The following is a 25998-nucleotide window of genomic DNA, read 5'->3' on the forward strand; positions in this document are numbered from 1 at the left end:
ATACCATACACAAAAATAAACTAAAAATGGCTTAAAGACTTTATATTTAAGACATGACACCATAAAACTCCTAGAAGAGAATGTAGGCAAAACATTCTCTGACATAAATCATAGCAATGTTTTCTTAGGTCAGTCTCCCAAGGCAATAGTAATAAAAGCAAAAATAAACAAATGGGACTTCATCAAGCTTATAAGCTTTTGTACAGCAAAGGAAGCCAAAAACAAAACAAAAAGACAGCCTACAGACTGGAAAAAAATCTTTGCAAACCATGCGACCAACAAGGGCTCAATTTCCAAAATATACAAACAGCTCATAGAAATCAATAACAAAAAAACAAACAATCCAATCAAAAACTGGGCAGAAGACCTAAATAGACATTTCTCCAAAGAAGACATACAGATGGCCAATAGGCACTTGAAAAGATGCTCAACATCACTAATTATTAGAGAAATGCAAATCAAAACTACAATGAGGTATCACCTCACACTGGTCAGAATGGCCATCATCCATAAGTCTGCAAATAACACAACATTTTAAATCAACTATACTCCAATAAAAATTTTTTTAGAAAGTCCACAAACAATAAATGCTGGAGAGGGTAATGAGAAAAGGGAACCCTCCTACACTGTTGGTGGGAATGTAAATTGGTGCAGCCACTATGGAAAAGAGTATGGAGGTTCCTTAATAAAACTAAAAATAGAGTTACCATATGATCCAGAAATCCCACTCCTGGGCATATATCTGGAGAAAACCATGGTTCAAAAGTATACATGCAGGGACTTCCCTGGTGGTACAGTGGTTAGGAATCTGCCTGCCAAGGCAGGGGACACGGGTTCCAGCCCTGGTCCAGGAAGATCCCACATGCTGCAGAGCAACTATGCCTGTGCACCACAACTACTGAGCCTGCACTCTAGAGCCCGCGAGCCACAACTACTAAGCCTGCACGCCACAACTACTGAAGCCCGCGCGCCTAGAGCCCGTGCTCCGCAACAAGAGAAGCCCATGCACTGTGACGAGGAGCGGCCCCTGCTTGCCACAGCTGGAGAAAGCCCGCGTGCAGCAACGAAGAGTAGCCCCTGCTCGCCGCAACTAGAGAAAGCCCGCGTGCAGCAACGAAGATCCAACACAGCCAAAAATAAATTAATTAATTAATTTTAAGAAAAGTATACATGCACCCCCAATGTTCACTGCAGCACTATTTACAATAGCCAAGACAGGGAAGCAACCCAAATGTTCACTGACAGATGAATGGATAAAGAATAAGTGGTATACATATACAATGGAATATTACTTAACCATAAAAAAGAAGGAAATAACATCATTTGCAGCAACATGGATGGATCTAGAAATTATCATACTAAGTGAAGTAAGTTAGACAGAGAAAGACAAATATTATATGATATCACTTATAGGTGGAATCTAAAAAACAGTACAAATGAACTTATTTATAAAACAGAAACCAACTCACAGACATAGAAAACAAACATATGGTTACCAAAGGGGAAAGGGTAGAGGGATAAATTTGGAATATGGGATTAACAGATGCACACTACTTTATATAAAACAGATAAAAAACAAGGATTCACTGTATAGCTCAGGGAACTATACTCAATATCTTGTAATAAACTATAATGAAAAAAAGAATATATATACATATACATGTATGACCAAATCACTTTGCTGTATACATCTGAAACTAACACAATATTATAAATCAACTATACTTCAATTAAAGGAAAAAAAAAAATAAACCTCACAGGCCAAAAACAAAAATGAAGAACTCACCACCATGTCATTCTTTGGATTCCAAGGTCCTTAGCTGGTTTGTCTTCTTCTCTTCACTTTTCGGAGTATTCTTATGATTGTTTTACAAATAACGTTCTGTATTTCTGGTTGTACTTAGCAGGAGGAATAGGGAAAAATATGTCTACTCCAGCTTCTTGGAAGTTGCTACCAGATTTTAAAAATCCATTTTCTCTAATAGGGTGCCGAGGCAAAGGAAGAAGATTCTAAAATCAAATTAGCCAATCTTTGTATTTGTTCATCAATAGAAAAAGGGATGTGAAGTATTAGATAAAAAGATTTCTCTAACTTATCCACTCATTCCCCTCCTCCACACTCTCTCACCTTCTTAGTAACCTCCAGTAGATCATGGCTACTTATAAAAATCTGTGTTTTTCTATGTAAGACATGCAGGTAGGTGGACATTGTCTCAGTCTGACCTTAAACTTACTCTGCAACAAAGCATAAAGTCAAATGCTGTAACTATAGACCTTGCCACAGAATAACGAGGTACCCCTAAAGAAACCAGGGTATAAGCTCTTTGTTCATTATAGCCTTATGTTACGTTATATTATATATTACACTGCATTAATTATTCTTACATCTTTTTCTTCCTACTAGACTGTGAGCTCCTTTAAGAAAGGGGATGAACTAAATTTAGTACCTGGCACATTGCAAGCACCTGATAAACACTCCACTCTACCTTCTTTCCCACCTCTTTTCCACCTCCAGCTAGTTCAGGAATCAAGGCAGAAAGCCCAAAGGAGAAACTGCATCCGCAATTAATCTAGGCTTGGAGAAGACCTCTAATTGAATATCCATCAATCAGTACCTCAAACTAGATCTTGCAGGAAGTGCTGGCTACCTCCCACTCCACCACGCACACCTTTGAAGATTCTGACACAACAGTCACCGAAGGATTAAAAGGGAAGGGTTGTGGAACCTGTCTTCCACGCCCTGTCTCTTAGAGGTCTGACCAGTTGTGTCAATATTTGTTCATTTGTTCAAGAAATATTTATGGAGGAAGAGAAGGATGGATTTTAAAGATCAAGGTTTTCCAAACTGTGACCCGAGGAGTACCAGCAGGTACTTAGATAACAAGGGTTCCATGGTCAAATAAGTTTGAGGAATGCTGGTTACCATGCTGCTCTCTCAAAGGTCATCAGGCACATCAAACTCTTTGAGAGTTCTATAGTAACAAGGCCATTTAACTTTTTTTAGGTGTGTTTCTTCCCTCCACTCCCAGCCCACAATACCCATTGAAAATACAAAATTCGTATTCTCTAATCTCACATATGAAGTTACATCTAAGAGAAATAATTCTAAAAGTCCAAAAGCAGGGAAATAATACAAAAAATAGATAAAAGTCAAGAGTGGAGCCCTGGAAGGAGGTATGATCTTCATTTGAGGCAAAAGGCAGATAAGGATGTGGTGGGATATGTGAGAGGTTTCATACATTAAGTAGGAATCTAGACTCACAGACATAATTGAGAAGGTTTTTAGAAAGCAATCATTACCTTGTCAAGAATGGTGGCTTCTTTTTGAAATAAGTGGAACTGTCTTTTATCAGTTGAAGTCCCAGGAGGAGAGGAAAGGCACATTTGAATTAGGATATTCAAGGAGGATTTAATGAAGTGACTATTTACAAAGGTAAGGGCAGAACATAGAGTATAGTGGATACACCATAATGGATAGTGTAGTATGTTGGAGCCACAAAAATGGGGTGGGGCACTGCCTTTCCTAGGCCAGCATGGGTGCGGGGAGGGAGAAGTTACCAGAACTTCTCCCTCCCCACACCCTTATGAGTGTCATGTAGAGAAAACTGCTTTGAAAAGGACAGTGATCCCCTCCAACTGTCCCCCAGGTTTCCTTTTAGCTGAACCCACAGAAGTCAATCTCCCGGGCAGAGAGCAGTGTGGAGAGAAGGGAGGAGAGTAAATATGGAAGGGCAAAGGGAAGATATTTGACAAGTCTCAAGGTGGAAGAATCTGGAAACTGGCAACTCTACCATTTCCTGCCTAGCTGTGTCTATTCATGATCCTCACAACACTTTTGAAGAGGGCACATGCTATGTCAAGATACTGCCCTGAGCACAGAGAAGATGTATAGACTACAAGATAAAGACTTCGCCCTCAGGTATATAAAATACCTATAAACAGAGAGAAAAAATAAGCAAATATTTTAAATATAGTGTGAAACATAAACTTGAAGAGGTGTAGAAAGTATATGGGAGTTTGGTGCAGAGGATCTGCATAGCTAACCTATGACCTTGGCCTTGATATGCAAGGCTAAAATTGTTGGCCAAAGTAGACTTTCCAGTGTAAATGCAAATTTTGAAAACTGAAAATGTACTTGAGGGCTTCCCTGGTGGCAGTGGTTAAGAATCCACCTGCCAATGCAGGGGACACGGGTTCGAGCCCTGGTCCAGGAAGATCCCACATGCCGCGGAGCAACTAAGCCCGTGCGCCACAACTACTGAGCCTGTGCTCTAGAGCCCGTGAGCTGCAACTACCGAAGCCCAGGTGCCTAGAGCCCGTGCTCGGCAACAAGAGAGGCCACCGCAATGAGAAGTCTGCGCACCGCAATGAAGAGTAGCCCCTGCTCGCTGCAACTAGAGAAAGCCCGTGTGCAGCAATGAAGACCCAACGCAGCCAAAAATAAATAAATAAAATAAATAAATTTTTAAAAAAATAAAAAAATAAAATGTCCTTGAAATTTAATTTCATCTACTAATAGCCAATAAAAAATTTAGCTTCTCCAAAAACTCACTTTCAGAATTGAAATATATGCAAAAGACTTATTCACGAATGCAAACTTTTATGAAACATCCAGTATTTTATATTTAGCCTCTGACATTCTTCTAAGTATTTGTTCTCACAGAGGGAGTCCATAAAATTGTTTTTTTTCACTTTAACCCAACCATTTCCCTTCAGCATATTGCTCTCCAGGTTTTATCTATATGTACATGTTCCAGACCTGGCCTCCCTGATCCCAAAGAATTCTATACCATTTTTTTTTAGTCTAAGGAGGCAGATTACTGTGGCCATACTGTTTTCTAAACAATTCAGGTAGTCTCAGCCATAGCTTGGCTAGAACTGCCACTTTTCCAAGCAACATAGACAATCCATGGAAAAATGACTCATTGCCTGAGTCATCTATTTAAACTCTAAAGAGTGGGAGTAGTGGGGTCATTGCCCACACTGACAGACACGTTTTGCATAAGAGGGAATTGAACAGGGACAATGAACTCTTTGGGAAATGCAAAAACTGTCATACTCAAATTCTGATAGAACAGGAAAGCCTCAAATGCCAACTGTTTAATAATAGAATTAAATATTAGAAGTATGACTTAATAACATTGTTTAGCTTTCTCTTTCTATCTCTTCACTAAAAAGAAAAAAAAAAAAAAACCCTCTTTCCCTCACCTTGCCTTTTCCCCTCCTTCCCAAAAAGAACAGTGTGATTTCTGGCCTGAGAGGCTAGGATGTTGGGGCCCCTGATGCTTGTGGTTGAAATACTCCAGTCGCAGAAGCTCTCTTGCAGGTTTCCCACATGTGCAAGGGTTACACGGTAGGTTTCTAAAGTGTGTTCTTTTCTTCCTTAAGGAGTTTGTAAAAGGGTGATATGTCCATCTGCATAACAGAAATCAAAGTTAAGTTAAATGTGATTTATTTTATAAAATCTTACTGCACAGGTACCTTTGTAGGAATGTGGACACTCAAAAAAGTAGGGCATATCTCAACTCTCTATTTCAAATAAACCACAGCAAGAATAAAAATACACCTATTCTGGCACACCAGACCCTTCAGGCTTGGTTCCTACCTGACTTCCCAGACTCATCCCGGTGGTGGCCACCACCCACTCCTCCCAACACCCAACACCTGAAACTGAGCACCATGAATCACTTCTGGTCCAGCCTTCCAGGCTGTTTACACTGCTCTCCACATGCATAGATTTTCTCTACTGTCCATCTGACAAGTAGATTCTCAGTTCTCTAGGAAGTTTTTTTTAAACCCTCAAAGCACTCCCAGGAGAAGTGATGGCTCTCTTCTTAGTTTCCCAAGAAGTCTTGTGTTATGACACCTACACACATCACTAAACTTATTTCCTGTCTCCTTAAACCGTGGCTCCTTGTCTTATCATTGTGCTCCTAATAATATCTAGCCCACAGGCACTTAAGATAATTCTTAGGTGAATAAATATAAAACAGAACTTCCTTTTCATGAGAATTGGTGGCCTTGAAGAGCAAGAAACACACGAAGTGAAGGCAACCAACATTTTTCTTTTGCTATATTCTATCTGTTGAGTATTCTCCTAAATACTTTATTATAATATTTAGTGCTCAAGTAATCCAATGAGGTAGCTATTGAAATTCCTTAAGTCCCAATGAGGAAATAAAGGTTGAGAGAAAATAAGTAACTTGTCCAAAGAATCACATGTGTAACAAACAGGCAGCCAGAAGAGAAACCCAGGTTTTCTCGCTGGAGCGCCTTGGTGCTTCTCCACGTAACAAGCGACAATCAATAAGAGGGAAAACATTTAAATTTTGCTGCCTAGTGCCGAAAGCAAAAATGTTCAGTTTCCAATTCAAAGGTCACTTTTCCTTATGACCAAAACTGGCTCTTTTGAAAGAGTCCTGGTAAAAATATTTCATCATGTATCTTTGCCTCTTGCACATATCTGTAAGCACTGCTGCTCTTCTCTTTGCTATTCTGATTTCTCCTGACGCCAAGGGCAGAGGTCTTTCACCTTAGTGTTAGAAGTTCCAAGTGGGACAAAGGACTACAGTTACAGACGGTGCTCCAGAAAATCTGTTGTCTAATCTTTTTTTAAGACTGACAAATCTTTTTTCGTTTTCATTTAACAAAGATTTTTATTGAGGACTTTCTACATCGATGGAGGTGTTGGATTACTACGGTGAACCAGATGCCCACCAAGATATTACAGCCTACAGCATACTTTTGAAGATCGAGAGTTAAGGCAAGCGAAAATCCTTCATAGGCTCTGCAACTAGAAGGGTTATTACTCATTCTAGTTATCAATTGGTTTAAAATAATGGTTTTTTTGATCCCTTATGGTTCTGCAGATTGACTGGGCTCAGCTGGGTGGTTCTCATCTCATGAGGGTACAGTCAGATGCTGGCGGGGGCTGCAGTCATCTGAAGGCTTGACTGGGCTGGATGTCTGAGATACCCACTCATGTGCCTGGCACTTGATACTGGCTGTGGGCTGGGGGCTCTGCTGAGTCAAGTCACGTGGCCTTCCCATGTAACTCGGGCTGCTTCTTGTGGCACAGTGGCTGGGTTCTGAGAGGGAGGGGTAAAACACTCCCGAACTCCACTTTGTCAGGCAGGGCTCCCAGAGGTAGCCGGCCACAGTGTCACATGCCACTCTCCGCCTTGATCAGCCAGCTCCAATGACAACATCCTTCTTTCGTACTTCAAATCCTTTTGGAACAGGCTGTTTCCTCCACCTGAAATGCTGTCCCTTCATCCCTATATCCTGTCTTCCACACTCACACCATTTCCTGGGTAACTCCTCATTTTTCAGATTTTAGCCCAAATTATTATCACTTCAAGAGCAGCAAAATTTTTTTTTCTTGGCCACGCCATGTGGCTTGCAGGATCTTAGTTCCCTGATCAGGGATCGAACCCATACCCCCTGCAGTGGAAGCACAGAATCCTAACCACTGGACTGCCAGATAATTCCAAGAGCAGCAAGTCTCTAAGTAAAGCTTCACCATATGTTTCTCCTATTTCTCTTTTAACTTTTTCTTGTTAAATAATCATAGACTCACAGGAAGTTGCAAAAACTGTAGAGTCCTGTGTACCCTTCATCCAGCTTCCCTGAATGACAGCAGGTAGTAACTATAATACAAAATCAAACCCAGGACGTTGACATTGGTATAATACTGTTATCAGACTACTCTAACTTCTTAAAAGTATTTTTTTCTTTTACAAAATTATGGACACAATTCCCATACAGTTTTCCCTTTTATTTGGTAGAGTAGGTAAAGGTGGGTCACAGGTCTTATGGTAATGATGAGCTTCTCTCCTTATTTTTTATGTAAAACTATATGGCCTTAGATAAGAATACTGTTAATATATCTTATATTAACAAATTACTTTTCAGATGTTAATTTTTGATAAAGCAAAACTGACCCAGAGGAAAGTTCATACTGGATTAAAAAAAAAAAAAATTGGCAAAAGAGCAGACACTGATCCTCGAGTACATACTAAGGATGCTGCCAGACAAAAGAGCAAAGTGATGCAAAGACATAATACTTTCCTCAAAAGGTTCACAAACTAGAAGCAGGCATCTGAAATGAAGATGTGAGTAAGAAAAATGAATCAAAAAGACTTCTTATTATTGAGACCTGGAAACAAGTTGCTGCTTTTTGTGTCAGGAAACAGAAACACACTTTGGCCTGAATTCAGAAGTTCGTTCTGGTGAACAAAATCACCATCATTGTTTAGAGTTGGACAGAGCTGGAGAATCGTAGGATGGAACTAAGAAAATAAGAGTTGAATTCAAGCAAACAGCACACAGGGGACTCATCTGTGTTTAGTTAGTACCCAAGGGCCATACTTTTCAAAACCTTCTACTATGATGTCACCTTCAAGCCATATGAACACATCATCTTCCTCCTAAGAGTTCCTCACCTCCATCAATGTCACAGCATTTTCCTAGCCAGTTTTTTTCCTCCCTCCACCTTTCACATCTAGACTATGGATATTTCTCACAGCCACCCGTTCTTCTCTCTTTTCGCTAGCCCAACTCAGAGCCTCATTACACTTTTTAAAAAAATAAAATAAAATAAAAGCATTATATTTAGCTTTCCTGATTTGAAGCCTGTAACAGTTCCCCAAGGCTACTGTAACCAATTACCACAAATTTGGTGGCTTAATATGGAAAACAGTATGGAGGTTACCCAAAAAATTAAAAACAGAACTACTACATAATCCAGCGATTCCACTTCTGGGTATATATCTGACGGAAATGAAATCAGCACTGCATGTTCATTGTCACATTATTCACAGTAGCCAACATTTGGAAACAATCTAAGTATCCATCAAAGAATGACTGGATAAAGAAAATGTGGTATATACATAAAATGGAATACTGTTCAGCCATAAAAAGAAGGAAATCCTACATTTGTGGCAACACAAATGAACCTGGAGGGCATTATGCTAAGTGAAATAAGCCAGGCAGAGAAAGACACATTTTTTGGTAGAAACTTTAGGACATTCTGTATGTGTATATGATCATATCATCTGCAAAGACAATTTTACTTCTTCCTTTCTGATTTGAATGCCATTTTTTTTTTCTTGCCTGATTACTCTAGCTAGAATGCCCAGTACTATGTTGACTAGGAGTCGGGAGTGGGGACTCTTATCTCATTCCTGATCTTAGAGGAAAACCTTTCAACCTTTCACCAATGAGTATGCTGTTAGCTGTAGACTTACAATATATGGCCTTTATTGTGTTAAGGTATATTGCCTATATAACCAATTTGTTGAAAGTTTTTATCATGAAAGGATGTTGTATTTTGTCAAATTCTTTTTTGCATCTACTGAGATGATCTCATTTTTATTTTTCATTTTATTTAATAAAAATAATTTATTAATAAATTATTGATTTGCATATCTTGAACCACCCTTGCATCCCAGGGATAAAGCCCCCTTGATCATGCTGTATGATCCTTCTAATGTGCAGTTAAATTCAGTTTGCTAGTATTTTATCAAGAATTTTTGCACCTATATTCATCACAGATATTTGTCTGTCGTTTCCGTGTAATGTTCATACTTGGCTTTTTAATCAGGACAATGCTGGCCTCGTACAATGACTTTGGAAGTGGTCCCTCCTATTCAATTTTTTGGAAGAGTTTGAGAAAGATTGGTGTTATTCTTCTTTAAATGTTTGGTAGAATTCACCAGTGAAACCATCTGGCCCTGGGTTTTTCTTTGTTGGGAGGTTTGGGTTTACTGACTTAATCTCCTTACTCATTATTGGTCTATTCAGATTTTTGACTTCTTCATGATTCAGTCTTGGTATGGTGTATGTTTCTAAGAATTTATAAGTTTGTTTTTATCCAATTTGTTGGAGTATAACTGTTTAGAGTAGTCTCTTATGAACCTATTTCTGTGCCATCAGTTGTAATTTCTCCCCTTTCATTTCCAATTTTATTTGATTTCTCTGTTTTTCTTTCTAGCTAGTCAATATTGCTTATCTTTTCAAAAAAAAGTTATTATTTTCATTGTTCTTTTCTTTTGTTTTTCTAGTCTTTATTTCTGTTCTGATCTTATTTCCTTTCTGCTGATAACTTTGGTCTTAGTTTATTTTTCTTTTCCTAGTTTCCTGAAGTGTAAAGGTAGCTTTTCTGAGATCTTTCTCATTTCTTAATGTAGGCATTCATCTCCATAAACTTCCCTCTTAAAACATCTTTTGCTGCATCTCATAGGTTTTGGTATGTTGTGTTTCCATCTTCATTTGCTTCAAGATATTTTTTAAAATTTCCCCTTTGTTTTTTTCCTTAACCTATTGGTTGTTCAGGAGTGTTTAATTTCCATATTACTGTTAATTTTCCAACTTTCCTCCTGTCATTGATTTTAAGTTTCTATCACTGTGGTTGGAAAAGATACTTGCTATCATTTTAATCTTAAATTTACTAACACTTGCTTTGTGACTCATCATATGATCTCTCCTGGAGAATTTTACATGTGTACTTGAGAAGCATGTGTATTCTGCTGCTGCTGGATGGAATGTTCCCTACATGTCCGCTAATCCATTTGGTCTAAAGTGTAGTTCAGATCCAACATTTCTTTGTTGATGGTCTCTTTATTGTTTAAAGTAGGATACTGAAGTCCCCTACTATTATAGTATTGTTGTCTATTTCTCACTTCAGATCTCTTAGTATTTGCTGAATATATTTAGGTGCTCCAATGTTGGGCACATATATATTCACAACTGTGATATCTTCTTGATGAATTGACTCCTTTATCACTATATAATGACCTTCTCTGTCTTTTGTTATTGCTTTTGGCTTTAAGTCTATTTTCTCTGATATGTCTATTTTCTCTGGCAGGCGCAAGCAGATCTGTTCTCTTTTGGTTTCTACTTGCATGGAGTATCTTTTTCCATGCCTTCACTTTGAGCCTATGTGTGTCCTTAACGTTGAAGTAAGTCTCTTGTAGTCAGCATATAATTGGGTCTTGTTTTGTTAACCATCCAGCCACTCTATGCCTTTTAATTGGAGAATTTAATCAACATACGTTTACAGTAATTATTGATAGGTAATGACTTCTTAGTGCTATCTTGTTAATTGCTTTCTGGCTATTTTGTAGTTCCCTTGTTCCTTTCTTCCTCTCTTGCTGCCTTCCTTTGTGAATTGATGATTTTCCATAGTGGTATGCTCTGATTCTCTTCTCTTTTGTGAATGTGCTGTAGGGTTTTGCTTTGTGGTTACCATGAAGCTTACATAAAACATCCAACACATATAATAATTTATTTTACACTGATAACAACTTTGCATACAAAAACTCTAACCTTTTACTCCCCCCTTTTATGTTTTTGATGTCACAATTTACCTCTTTTTTAAAAAATTTATTTATTTATTTTTGGCTGCGTTGGGTCTTCGTTGCTGCACGCGGGCTTTCTCTAGTTGCAGCGAGCGGGGGCTACTCTTCGTTGTGGTGCGTGGGCTTCTCATTGTGGTGTCTTCTCTTGTTGCGGAGCATGAGCTCTAGGCACGCAGGCTTCAGTAGCTGTGGCGCGCAGGCTTCAGTAGTTGTGGTGCACGGGCTCAGTAGTTGTGGCACACGGGCTTAGTTGCTCCGCGGCATGTGGGATCTTCCCAGACCAGGGCTTGAACGCACGTCCCCTGCATTGGTAGGCAGGCGGATTCTTAACCACTGCGCCACCAGGGAAGCCCACAATTTACCTCTTTATATTGTGTATTTATTAATAAATTGTAGCTATAGCTATTATTAATACTCTTGTCCTTTAACCTTTATACTGTCCTATAACTTTTAATACAGCACCATATTACAGTATCAGAGTATTCTGAAGTTGACTACATGTTACTAATTAGCATCCTTTCATTACAGCTTGAAGAACTCCTGTCAGCATTTCTTGTAAGGCAGGTCTTGGTGGTGGTGAATTCTGTCAGCTTTTGTTTGTCTGAGAAAGTCTTTCTCTCTCCTTCGTTTATGAAGGACAACTTTGCTGGACAGAGTACTCTTGATTGGCAGGGCTTTTTTTTTTTTTCCTTTCAGCACTTTGAATGTATCATCCCACTCTCTCCTGGCCTGTAAGGTTTCTGCTGAGAAATCCACTGATAGCCTTATGGGGGTTCTCTTGAAAGTTATAAGCTTTTTTTCTCTCTTGATGCTTTTAAGATTCCTTGTCTTAGATTTTTAACAGTTTTATTATAATGTGTATTGGAGAGGATCTCTCTAGGTTGATTTTGTTGGGTGGCCTAGAACCTTCGTGAATTTGGAGATCTAAATCTCTGCCCAGGTCTGGAAAATTCTTAGCCACTATTTCTTTAAATAAGCTTTCTGTCCTCTCTTCTCCTTCCAGCACACCAATAATTCACAAATTGGTTCTTTGGATAGTACTCTATATATCATGTAGGCTTTCTCATTCTCTCCTCTGACTAGGTAACTTTCAAGTTCTTCTCTTCTGTCTTCTGACTGACCTATTCTGCTACTGATGCTCTTTATTATATTTTTCATTTCATTCACTGTATTCTTCAGCTTCAGAATGTTTGGTTCCTTTTAATATTTTCTATCTCTGTTAAATTCCTCATTTTGTTTGTGTATTGTTTTTCTAATTTTGTTGACTTGTCTTCGTGTTTTCTTTGAACTCACAGAGTTTCCTGAAAACAGCATGTTTGAATTCACTACCAGATAAATCACAGATCTCCATGTCTTGGGTTGGTTACTGGAAGATTATTGTGACCCTTTGGTGGTGTCATGTTTCCTTGATTTTTCATATTCCTTGAAGTTCTGCATTGCTGTCTTCCCATTTGAAGTTAAAGTCACCTCCTCCTGTCTTTATTAACTGGCTTCAGGAGAGAAATATCTTCCATCAGCCCCGCTAGTGATTCTGAGGCTTTCTCAGACCTTCTCTGGTTACACCTGATCCACACTTCTTGCTCCCTCTTGTGGCAGAATCCTTAAGCTTATATGCCTCCCCTTGATCTGCAATGCACCAAGCCATGTATTAGCTGCCTCCCTTTTGTTTCTCAAAGGTGGCCCTAAAGGCTCATTTGTGGTCTCTCCCTGGCCTGCAGATTCAAGCCTGCATTCTTTGTGTGCTTGAATATCACTCACCATCTGCCACATCTTGCTCTCACCACTGCTGCTGGGAGCACACACAGAGAGCCAGCCACAGGGTCAGAGGGTTTGTGTGGGTGAGGCATACTGAGCACTGGGGACACCCGTGAGCCCATTGGAGGATCTCCAGGTGAGGCATTCCCAGCGGCTTGAGGGCAGGCTTTTGGAATGTGGTTAGCAGGCTCTGTGTCCCTTTAACACCCTCTGAGGGAGCTATGTGCCATTCTCCATCTCTTCCTGCCTCCCAGTCATGCGGTGCATGTTTCAGTACTCTGGATGTGGGGAGAGAGAAAGGAGCTCCTTTGGCAGCCTCCCGTGAGCCACGTTTCATTCACAAGCTCTCACTTTCCCTGAAAGAAATCACAGGCTGAGATCTCTCTTGGCCCTAAGCTGTGTCCCCTTGTGGGGAGGGGTGGTGCAAGTCAGGTCAAGCTTTTCCTCTCATCCTCTCAATGCTTCCAAACTCAGAGTTCTTTTGCTCCAAAGGTGTGCTGGAACTTCTCATCTGGAAACCAGGACTTGTACAAAGGCTCTCTGGTCTGTGGGTGATTGTCTTAGACAATGTTTTCCAGGGGCTCCTGGACCAAGGCCAAGGGGGGCTGGAGCCAGTTCACAGGTTACTGCAGGCTCCACAGCCAGGACCCAGGTCTTTATCCCTATTAGTTGACTCACGGGGAAGCAAGACTCCTCTTAGGTCCCTTGGCATATGATGCTGGATCCCACAGCTCCCAAAAAGGTACTTTTGTCTGTGCTTGGATGCCAAATTATGTCACTGAGGGAGAAACAAAGGATGTCTTATTCCGCCATGGGGCTGATGTTACCCCTCAAGGGTTTGTTGTTTTAATCTACATTCCTTTGAGAGTGTGCACTTTCTTTCTCCTGAATTTCTCCTTTGGGATTTACTGGACCATGTCCTCCGCCAATTTTTCCTTGGAGGTGATGGCATTTTTTTCCTTTTAAAATTCTTTATATATTAACAATACCAATTATTTATAATAAATATGGCAAATATTGCTCCCAGCTTGTGACTTTCAATCATGTTTATAGTGCTTTTTGGCTGGTCTTTTTATAGTCAGAGTATCATTTTCTGGTGATATTTTCCTTTTTCATCATGTTTTCATGATGATGTATTTAAACTTATGGCACATTTTAATGACCTGCCGCCAGAAGGATCAACTTTGGAAGAGACCAATTACTGGGAAAAGTGATGCATTATCAAAACAGAAAAAGAATTGTATTTTTAAAAATGCAAAAGTATTAAAATCCTGTAAGAGCCCTTTATAAGAGCAATGCAAGATATTCAATGTACATCAGAGTATACACTTCACAACTGTCCATCCTCTGCCCCATCTCAGCCCCTAAAATCCTGTATTCATCTACGTGGTCGGTTTGACAGCCAGCATAAAGTGGAAATGCAAGAATCAGCAGGATCAAGTCCAAGAGGAATGAAGCCAGATGGCTTTGTAGAACCCAATGTGAAAAGACATGTACAATAGGAATTATTACACTGTTTAACCATTCTTACAAAAATTAATGAGAGTTTTTAAAGAAGTCCTTTTTTTAAAGCGCAGAAACGATCTTCAGTAGTCCAACTGGGAGATGATAGATTTACAGGCACTTTAGACAAGATGACTCCAGTCATATAAAAGTTTAGTTTTATTATAGGCACTTTATGCAAACATTCAGTACTTTTTGCTACTTCTATAATCTTTTAGCAAGGTAGTCAGTTACAGTCTGAATAAGAACATATAAACAAAAATTATACACTTTATTAACAAAATCTACTTTGAATGATTCTATACGTTTTATAATGCAATTCAAACCATTACTTTTCTCCAGTTGATGCTGTTTCTTTCTGTTCCTTCAATTATAGTCCCCGAAGACTGTGAACTGGGTGGAATGATCTTCCACCGCAGCAGGAAATGTTAAATAAGTAACTCTACATAGTTTTCCCAGGGAGTGCTCACTTTTTAAATTTTGATTAAATGCCATATTTTAACACAAATATTAGGCAATATTTAATAGCTCATACGGTCACAGTTCACTGGCGCTTTGCTCCAGCCTGGACACTGACCATGGAGAAATAGATGCCTTTCTGTGCCAGCAGCTGCTGGTGTGTGCCGTGCTCCTTGACTCTGCCGTTCTGAAACACCACTATCAAGTCTGCGTTCTGGATGGTGGACAGGCGGTGAGCGATCACGATGCAGGTGCGCCCTTCTTGGGCTTTGTCCAGGGCTTCTTGGACAACCTGTTCAATAATCACACAAATTAACTCTGATCATGATAATCCACTCCCTTGAATTTCTCCTCCGTAACAAGCCTCACAATTAATTTCTCCAATGATACGTGCTTCTTTAACAGTTGTGTCAATGAAATATAACATAGATTTTACAAAGCAAGGGACCTGTCATATCAGAAGAATACTGAATCCTAGTTTGGTTTATCTCAAAGTCATGACTGTAAATACAGCCTATGCAATCATTTAGAAGCACTTAGTAGTGTGCCCAGCCTTGCGGCATCCTTCTGGTCTAGCACTACAGTAAATTCAGGAAGCCTGAGCACAGGCCAAACACAGCCTCCTTGAATTTTGTTATTTTTAAGATTAAAAAAAATCAGAATGAGTTTATCTTTCAGATACCTGAATACTCAACTTTCTCTCAAACTGAAAACAATTGCTAGTATTTACCTGCAAGTACAGTCAGCTTTTAACATTGTTCTGTGCTTCCACTTTTTTATATAGTTGTTGAGGAAATGCTGCCAGTAGAAATGGGACTATGCCTCCTGAATGCAGCTTCTTAGATCAATACAAAGTGATCTGGGGCTGATTTTTGGAGCACAAGTGTTATAAGACTAATCTGCCTTGTTTCATCTTAGTTCTCTTGAATAACAGCTACTGAAAATGTTTAAATTCCACTGAAAGTAACAAAACTCAGTATCTGGCTGAATTTTGCTCTCTACTGTAGAAGATAGAAGCATAATTTAAACCTTTTAAGGGGCAACTGCTTCAAGTGTGAATGAGTCCACGTTAAATTCTTACCTTTTCACTTTCTGTATCCAGAGCTGATGTAGCTTCATCCAGAAGCAAAATATGAGGCTGTCTAACAAGGGCACGAGCTATTGCAATGCGCTGTTTCTGGCCACCAGAGAGCTGAGTTCCTTTGTCTCCTACTCTGGTGTTATATTTCTGTAAATAGGGTTTTGTTATTATGAAAAGTAGAACTGATAAAGTTCTGAAAGAGAGTTTGCTTGCAGAAAGTAGGATAACCACTTCCATATCCCCAAAAAGTTTAGGTTCAGAAGCTAAGAATGGGTTGAAGGAGAGTTAAACAACAAAAACATAGCTCTAAATGGCAGGATTAACCTCTCTTCTTGAAAACAGACGTTTGGGTCTTAAAAGTTATGCTTTAGTGTAGACAAGTCAACATATTTATGAGGAAGATGACTGTTGCAATGTGAGGCTCTTCCAGCCTTCTGGTTTCATTGCATTTGGGACAAAGATTGGTAGGAGGAAGGAATTTTGATTTTAACAGTCTATGCATAATAAAATAATTGAAACTCATTTTATTTATAACCAGCAGGTGATGCTCTCTGCATTATTTTAAAGTGAGAAAGGACGCATAGAGGGAGGGGATATGGGATGTATGTATACGTATAGCTGATTCACTTTGTTATACAGCAGAAATTAACACACCATTGTAAAGCAATTATATGCCATAAAGATGTTAAAAAAATAAAATGTCAATTATGATAATATCCTTTAAAAAAAATAAAGTGAGGAAGGGAAGAAATTCTTGGGATGCTAGCCTTTTGTTGTCTGTTTTTATAAGACTATCTCCAAAGCTTCAACAATTTTAATGGATGCCATGAAATTCTATTCAATATCTAACTTGAAAAGCTGAAATCTCCTGATTTACTTTTGTTTTCAGAGTTCTCCTGAAATTTTTCACGTATTGTTTCCCAGAGTAGATAATGCTCACTAAGTATCCAATATGACGATAAGGACAGGAATTAATAGGGTATGTAGGGGAGAGCAGAAATGTAATGTGTAACCTAAAAAAACCATATTATCTTTTTATTTTCAGGTCCTTGCCAGGCTGAAATGTTAGTCAAACTGTGGGCTCTGACATCCGGAGTTTGACTTTAAAATTCATGTTCTACTTCCTACACTGTTGGTGGGAATGTTAAGCTGGTGCAGCCACTATGGAAAACAGTATAGCGGTTCTTCAGAAAACTAAAAATAGAATTACTGTATGATCCAGCAATCCCACTGCTGGGCATATATCCAGAGAACACTATAACTCAAAAAGACACATGCACCCCTATATTCAGAGCAGCACTATTCACAATAGCAAGACATGGAAGCAACTTAAATGTCCATCGACAGATGAATAGACAAAGAATATGTGGTACATATATACAATGGAATATTACTCAGCCATAAAAAAGAACAAAATAATGCCATTTGCAGCAACATGGATACAACTAGAGATTATCATACTAAGTGAAGTCAGAAAGAGAAAGACAAATACCATTATGATATCACTTATACATTTCCGGAATCTAAAATATGACACAAATGAACCTGTCTACGAGACAGAAACAGACTCATAGACATAGAGAACAGACTTGTGGTTGCCAAGGGGGAAGGGGGGAGGGGAGGGACAGAGTGGGAGGCTGGGGTTAGCAGATGTAAGCTATTATATATGGAATGGATACACAACAAGGTCCTACTGTATGGCACAGAGAACTATATTCAGTATCCTATGATAAAGCATAATGAAAAATATTAAAAAAAGAATGTGTGTGTATATATATATATATATATATATATATATATATATATATATATATATATATATATATATATATATATATATAGGGCTGAATCACTTTGCTGTACAGCAGAAATTAACACAACATTGTAAATCAACTATCCTTCAATTAAAAAAAAATTCATTCTATGTAGGGTTGCCTGTTTTTACTTGCTACTTCTGGCAACCTTAGTTCTATGGCACTCAACATAGAGCTCTCCACCTGCAGGTGGAGTAAGCGAGCCCAGGGGAGGTTCCGGCAGATGCTAGGGACTGGCCCAACCCAGAGCTGCAGCCACCAGGGAGGCCAGAGCACTGGAGCGAGTCCCATGAGGGTGCAGAGGTTGCCAGGCTGCATTGCCACAGTATCGATCCTGTTGAGGCAGATAAAGGCAGGGCTGTATCCCTGAGAGGAGGAAACTAGACCAGCCCCCTGCAGGGTGAGGTAAATCCTAATGCAAACCACTCAGGTGAAGAAGTAGGTCCTTGGACAGAAAATAGGACTTAAGTGGTTTTGCCTTCTCTTTCCAGGTCTAGACACTGAGGAAAAGAATTATGATGTCTACAGGTATGCTCTGTAGACAGAGCCCAGAGCCCAGAAAGGTAGGTCCCGGTGGTAGACAAATGTGAGAGGGGCAAGGTATATTTCATAAGCTAGATAATAATTACTCTCTGCATTTGCCTTTGTTAACCCCTAGCCCAGTGGTTCTCAAACTTTACCTGCATCAGTATCACCTGGGATATTAAAACACAGATTGCTAGACCCTACCTCCAAGTTTCTGATTCAGCAGGTCTGGGGTCAGGCCTGAAAATCTGCATTTCTTACAAGATCCCAGGTGATGCTGATGTTCTGGCCCACGCCCAGACTCTGAGAACACTGACTTCGCCATGAGTAAAGGGAATTAAAGTTACATGCTAGCCCTGGGAAGGGCCAATTATCCACAGATGGGCTAGAAGGTTAAAGGAGGAGAGGGGACAATGCCTCTTCCCTGGGGCTTATGATGTGTGGTGACAGCAGTTACCCAAAGAAGAGCCTCCAGAAAAGGAAATCTTGGGAGAGGGTTGGGGCCATAAGGCATTGCCATCTTTCCCCATGAGGAGAGGACCTTCTCCGCCAGTTTCAGGCTACTGAGCTTTATTTTTTAAGGGGGGCACTTCCTTAAAATAAAGAACATAAACTGTGATAATGGGGGCGGGTGGGTTAGAGAAGATAGGTCTAGATTGCAAGGCAAAATACAGGACCTAAGAGGCTTAAGAGAGGGCAAGAGGTTCCATTTACCTAACTTCCTAGGAGGAATTCAGAAGGCATCCGTGGGACAACAGCCCAGGGAAGGTTTCAATCATCAGCCCTACAAGCAGAGGTTGGGGCGCATGGAACGTGCAATGGTGAGAGACGACACGACACCACGGACACTCCAATGGCTCAGCCTTACTCAGAGCCTTCTTTCTGGCATGGGGCCAGTTCCCTGGCCTGGCCTGACTCCACAGAGGGAGGTTTGAGGCTTGGGGGAGAGCGGCAAGGAGGTGGAAGGAAGGAAGGTTGGGAGAGAAATGGTGGGGGAGGGTCACGCTTGCTTCTGTGCGCCCTGCATCCAGACTTGGAGGGAAAGGTCTCCCAGGCATTATGTACTTTTTGGTCAGGCTGCTCACAGTGAGTGAGTCGGGTGATCAGGTAAACATCACATCCACTGGGGATGGGAAGTGCGGGCAGATGCTTGTAGACGGGTGGACGTGTGTTTTAGTTGCTCATTTCACCTTTGGGATCCAGCCCTTTAGAAGTCACAAGCATAGGCCAGGGGGGCTGCCACAGGCTCCCAGGCACCTTATTTGGAGAGAGACTTACATCAGGCAGCGTCTCGACGAAGGGGTGTATGTTGGCCTCCTTGGCTGCCTGCACGATCTCCTCCTGTGACACGACCCGGCTGTTGTCCCCGTAGGCGATGTTCTCGCCGATGCTGCAGTCAAACAGGATGGGCTCCTGGGACACAATGCCCATGTGTGCTCGGAGCCACTGGACATTCAGGTGCTTTATTTCCTTGCCGTCAATTAGCTGGAAACAAGAGATCACAGATCATCTTCAGAACCAGCACATTTTTTGAATTTAGGAAAATTAATATCGTTATTTCATACATTAAGACTGCCAAGTTATTATGAGAATTTTGTTGTTGTTTTCAGTTTGGATTGTCAAGGTTAACTGAATAAGGTCATAATTGTATGCTTTGAGGAACCATCATATTTCTTCTGTTTTAACCCTATGCATGTGGTAGGCAGAATAATGCACCTCTCCTCCATCCAAGATATCCATGTTCTCATTCATGAAACCTGCGAATGTTATTCACAAGTGTAGATGGAATTACGATGTAAGGTTGCCCATCAGCTGACCTCAAAATGACAAGGTTACCTTAGATTATCCAGGTGGACCCAACATAATCATAATGGTCCTTAACTGTGCAAGAGGGGGGCAGGAGAGTGGGTATCGCAGTGGAGCAATATGAGGAAGACTCAACCGGTCATTGCCGGCTTTGAAGATGCAGGAAGGGGCCACGGGCTAGAAAAGGTAAGAAAGCAGATTCTCCCCTAGAGCCTCCAGAAGGCACACAGCCCTGCTGACACCTTGACTTTAGCCCAGTGAGATCCACTTCGGACACCTGACCTCCAGAATTTGTAAGACAAATCTGTGTTGTTTCATCCCACTAAATTTGCTGTAATTTGTTATAGCTGCCACAGGAAACTAATAAAATGCATTCTAATTCTGGGATGTATTCTGGCATCCTTATTCTTATGTACTGATTTTCCGCAGGAAAAGTAGCCACCATTAGATTGGAAATAACTAACTGCTATACCATATAATAGGTGTGTAGGTCACGTTTCTGATCTGACCCGTTAGTTAGGATCTAACTGACCTGTTAGTTAGGATCTAAGTTTTTTGAGGACTTAAATGAAACAGAGGCGAGCGTCGGAAGGTGGCTGTTGTATCTCTAAATCACTGTTGACTTTAGGAACGTGGATTAAGGTCTCTTAGCTTCTGTGTGTGTAAAATGGGAATGATAATTCCTAAAGTCGCAGAATTGAGGATTAAATGAAGTCATGTATAAACCCTACTGAGCACAGTGCTGGGCACAGGGTATGTGAAGGACTGGCTGCGATTTGGATGCTGACCCAAAGGGGCAGGAGGGAGAGGCTGCCTTTTCTGTAGTGACCTGTCTCCCCTTGGATTATCCTGCAGAAGCCTGGGGCGTACCCATACAGCCTGGCCGATAAAAATCCTTACTCTCTGATGCAGACGTGTCTTCCCCAAAGATCTACTTTGCAAGAGAACGCTGGCATTCAAGTGAGAGCTGTTCATCCTCGCTGAAGGAGACATCAGTGACTCAGCTTCGAGCTTCTATAATAGTGGTGATGAGTATATTCTGAGCTATATATACACTTTGAATCCCACGTACCTGGCTGGGTGCCTCTGGGAGACAGCTGGCCAGGGGTAGGGTACAGTCTTGGCTGCAGGAAGACAGCTTCTGTTTGTGAAGCTGGCAGGCGCAAAGATGGATGGAAAACACACCCATGACCTTATTCGTACCGAGCCCGGTTGCCATGGAGACTATTCCAAGCATCTATGCTCCAGGCTTCCTCACAGCATTAAGTGAAGGTGGAAAGTAGACAGTGAAGAGAGGAAGGAAAAACCATACAAGGATGTGGCGAAAAAGCAGATCTTGTTAGATAGAACAGTGTGAAAAACGGAAATCTGAGGAAAGAAAGAGTAGTTTTTTAAAAAACTTTTTTCCAGGCTTATACCCCTGGGAGAAAAAATAGACATTGTCGAACGAATACAGTCAGACAAACATGACTGATCCCAGCAAGTTTTAATGAGTTTCTCCATCACACTGCATACAAGAAGATGCTTGGGCCTCCTCATCCCCACGCTATACACAGCAACTACAAACTATTTAAAACCTGTGTTTGCTAAAGAATCCTTTCCTTAGGGAAAACATGTTTAGAAGACCAAATGTAAAAAGATCAACGCAGAGCTTCTTTGGCTGAGGCATGGGTGGCCATCTGAGGGAAGACCAAGGAAGTCCAGGGAGTCAGTGAACACTGCGCAAAAGATACTGGCCCTGGGACTTCCCTGGCGGTCCAGTGGTTAAGACTCTGCACTTCCAATCCAGGGGCTTTAGGTTTGATCCCTGGTCGGGGAACTAAGATCCCACATGCTGTGTGGCATGGCGGAAAAGAAAAAAACAGATACTGGCCTAAATAAAAACTTAAAGTAACACATTGACAATAACAATGAAAGGCCAAAAAACAAACAAATAAACAAAAACAATGAAAGGCTAAATTAAAATGACGAGCTATCTCTGTTCTAAACTTAAATCTACTACCTGATTTCAGTAGCACAATCAAATGTTAAATATGTATGATCCTGCTGTATGTATTTACTCTGAAATGGTAATCATAGATAAAATATTGAGCATTGACTATATTATAGGTCCTGCTGTTAAGTACACCTCATGCCCTCTCTCGTTTAATAGTCACGACAACGCTCGCGAGGTAGACGTGATTTTAATCCCCATTTTACCGATGAGGACATGAGCAGAGTTAAGTCGCTTGTGCAAGGTCACACACTCTTAGTGACTGAGGGAGCTCGGATCGGATCTACACACGACAGGTTGGATTTTAGCAACACAGTGTCTCAGAATTGAAAAATACTTTCTGTCTTCCCTCAAAAGAGCAATGTCTCCATCTTAGCCCAGGTACCCACTGGGTAATACCCAGACAACAGTCTGCTAACTGATGTCCTAAGGGGGAGAGAGAACTCTGGTGGCCGCACATAGCATGGGCTGGCAAGGGAAGAAAGGAAAGGTCAGGGGAAGACTCAAACCAGAGTGGGTCTCAGTGAAGCTAATGAACTTCAGCTTCAAGGACGCCCATTTGCAGGCAAATGCTGGGAGCTGAACGGTGCTCTGGATGGGAGAGAGTCCAGGTCTTCTGGGTAAGCGTTTAGGATAACCTGCCTAAAAAGGGGAGGGACCAGACTCTTTAAGGTTTTAATATTTTGTTGTGAATTTTTCTCATTTGAAGGAAATATTCACTTTCGTATCTAACTGTGTGTTCATAACTTTGTATTCTTTCAAGTAGAGTCCCTGAAATTGTACAACTTTCAGGCCCCACCAAACTTGGAAACTCCACTCTCTGAACAATTCCATAGCTTGGTTTTGCAAGACTCGCCACAATTTGATCTAAACCTTTTAAAGTTATCAGTTCAGAGGTTCTCCACCTCTGGTTGGCATCAGAATCACCTAGGAAAAATCATAAAAATGAAAAGGCTAGGCCCTGACCTTCGTAAATGAGCCGGGGTGGCTGTGTTCTCTATTAGCTCTCTAGGCCATTATGATCCACGCCAGCTTGAGAACCTCCGCTCAGGTCAATGTTTCTCAGAGTGTGATTCGAGGCTCGTTGATGGTCATGAGGATTTCCCGACCTCCTCAGGGTCAAGTCCTTGCTTCAAATGATCATTATGATCAAATGACGTTCAAATGCATAGACTCATTTTTTATGGCAACAAGAACTAATCACAGGACTTCCCTGGCGGTCCAGCAGTTAAGACTCCGTGTGCTTCGGGACTTCCCTGGTGGCACAGTGGATAAGACTCCAAGCTCCCAATGCAGGGGGCCCGGGTTCAATTCCTGGTCAGGGAACTAAATCCCACATGCATGCCACAACCAAGGAGCCCGCATGCCACAACTAGGGAGCTGGCCTGCCACAACTCAGGAGCCCACATGCCACAACTAAGAAGACTGCATGCTGCAACTAAGGAGCTGGCAAGCTGCAATTAAGGAGCCCACCTGCCACAACTAAGACCCGGGGCAACCAACCAAATAAATAAATATTTAGAAAAAGACTCCAAGCTTCCACTGCAAGGGGTGTGGGTTCAATCCCTGGTGGGGGAACTAAGATCCTGCATGCCACGAGGTGTGGCCAAAAAAAAAAAAAAAAAAAAAAAAAAGAACTAATCACTAATAACCTATTAACTGAGTTATTCAGGGTCACTAATTGACATTCATAAATAAAACTTGGCACATTTACTAATGTTTATTGAGGACACTTCCACTAAGAAGTCTGGCTGCCGTGGGGCACTTGGCAGTATTTCGAAGCTCTAGTGTAAATGCACAGGAGCAGATCGTCGTATTCCCTGCAATGGAGGAGGACACTTTGTTTTCAGGGCATGATCAGTGTTGTCTTGAGACGGTTACTCTCCTATACACTCAGCATTCATTTCCATATTCTTCTGTGTCTGTCCTTCCACATATCAAGGGAGTGGAGGACTAAAAACTGTTTCCCAGGCTCGCTTCTGGTTCTAGAAGTAACTGAGGTCCTACCAGTGAGATGCAGTGTGCAAAATCTGGGAGACAGAGGCCGTGGTAAACTAACACTTGTGTTTCGGCAGACGGGAGTTTTTACCACACCCACACTCTGGTCTTGTGTCTTCAGGTTTGGAGCAGCTGTGACGCTGGCCCAATTTCCCGCAACCTCCTGGCCACAGGACCCCCAGCTGCGACGCTGTGATTTGAACGTTGGGAGTGCTGGCTTTTACTTTCACTTCCACTCTTCCAGCCCTTCCAGTGATTCTGCAAGCACCGAATTCCCCTTATTGAATATGTATCTGCTTGAAAAACCTAGAGCAGTTTCTGTTTCCTACACTGAACCATAACTGATACGGTCCATGTTTTAAATTTCGCTCCCCTTGTGCTTCTGTACATGGAGAATAATCATTAATTTCTTTACTTTCTTCTTGTCTAATTACTGCACGTATGTTTACCATTGTTGTTTTCAACTCCAACACTATTAACGCCAAGTGTTTTTTCCCACTACAATGACTGTGAGTGTAGTAAGGGTGGGGAGGGAATTCTTTTGGTCTTTCCTAAGTGGGTTATAATCAAAAAAGTTTGAGAACCATTACTCTAATTAAATCTGCTATTTCAGCCAAACTGGCCTATATGCTGCATTGGGAACAAATCAATCATCAGCCACAGCTCACGTTATCTCTTTCATCGAACGATGTCTTGATTGCTCACCCTTACAACTTTATGCAACCAGCTCTAGTTACCCCTTAAGAACTAGCTCTAGGCCTATCTTCTTCTTTAATAGAACTCATGGAAGGATATGTCCCATCTCTTCAGTAGAAATCTTTGAGGACAGACACCTTCCCCTATAACTCATTAGAGCTCAACATTTAACACACTGCTTAATAAATGTCTCTTAAGGACCACAATCAGTGTCTGAGAGCTAAAACTTCCTCCTCTGATTGCTTCATGTGTCAGCAAGGTTTTCATTGAGAGTTCTCTGTCCAAACTTTAACCACAAAATTGAAGCAGAAAGTCAGAATTCACAGAAAATATAAAACAAGGTAGTACAAATGAAGAACAAAGCTTAAGGAAGAACAAAGCTTCCACAACTGTCAGAGAATGGACTGAGTAAAGGCATAACTGTCTGTGAATACAATATAAGAAATATTTATGATAACCGTGATTACCGTGGGGAAGTGAAAAGGGCCCTGGCCTACAGGATGAAAATTCTATTTTCACATCAATCATTAACGCAAGTAGGGCCCATATAGAACTGGCAGGCATCGCTCTGACTACACAAAGTAGGTGTCCATCCTGGATGGGCAGTGCCCAGGCCCATTCCAGTTGTTGAATATTTTGAATATCACCTCTGAGTTTGACCAGTAACTCAGTGCCTACATAATGAAAATGTTTCCCTCTAAATTCCATTCCTTCCTAGTTTGATTCTTTTCCTAGCCCCCATTATAGTCATTTAAAAATCCACTACTCCCGGGAGTTCCCTGGCGGTCCAGTGGTTAGGACTTCGCACTTTCACTGCCATGGCCCAGGTTCAATCCCTGGTTGGGGAACTAAGATCCCACAAGCTGCGCAGCACAGTCAAAAAATAACAATAGTAATAACATGTCACTACTCCCTTCAAGACTCCTATCTCATTCCCAGTACCTAAGACAGTCCCTGACAGGAACTCACTGACAGTTTATTGAATGTTGCATGAATAAATTTGACCCT

General features: G+C 41.0%; 2 protein-coding genes across 6 annotated transcripts in view; both read right to left on the reverse strand.

The window, feature by feature from the left end:
- Positions 1-14626, reverse strand: part of ABCB4 (ATP binding cassette subfamily B member 4) — a 106854-nt gene extending 92228 nt beyond the window's left edge. For all 4 annotated transcript variants that reach the window (XM_082398207.1, XM_082398205.1, XM_082398211.1 and 1 more), the window contains exon 1: positions 1787-14626. In XM_082398207.1, the coding sequence (XP_082254333.1) occupies positions 1787-1797 (11 nt within the window). In that variant the 5' untranslated portion in view covers positions 1798-14626. The remainder of the gene's footprint in view (positions 1-1786) is intronic.
- A 128-nt stretch (positions 14627-14754) lies between these two features.
- Positions 14755-25998, reverse strand: part of ABCB1 (ATP binding cassette subfamily B member 1) — a 99015-nt gene continuing 87771 nt past the window's right edge. For both annotated transcript variants that reach the window (XM_082398191.1, XM_082398192.1), the window contains 3 exons: positions 19776-19982; positions 16159-16305; positions 14755-15369 (listed from right to left, as the gene is read on the reverse strand). In XM_082398191.1, the coding sequence (XP_082254317.1) occupies positions 15163-15369; positions 16159-16305; positions 19776-19982 (561 nt within the window). In that variant the 3' untranslated portion in view covers positions 14755-15162. The remainder of the gene's footprint in view (positions 15370-16158; positions 16306-19775; positions 19983-25998) is intronic.

This window comes from Balaenoptera borealis (assembly GCF_965194805.1).
Source record: "Balaenoptera borealis genome assembly, chromosome: 7".
NCBI classification, from domain to species: domain Eukaryota; kingdom Metazoa; phylum Chordata; class Mammalia; order Artiodactyla; family Balaenopteridae; genus Balaenoptera; species Balaenoptera borealis.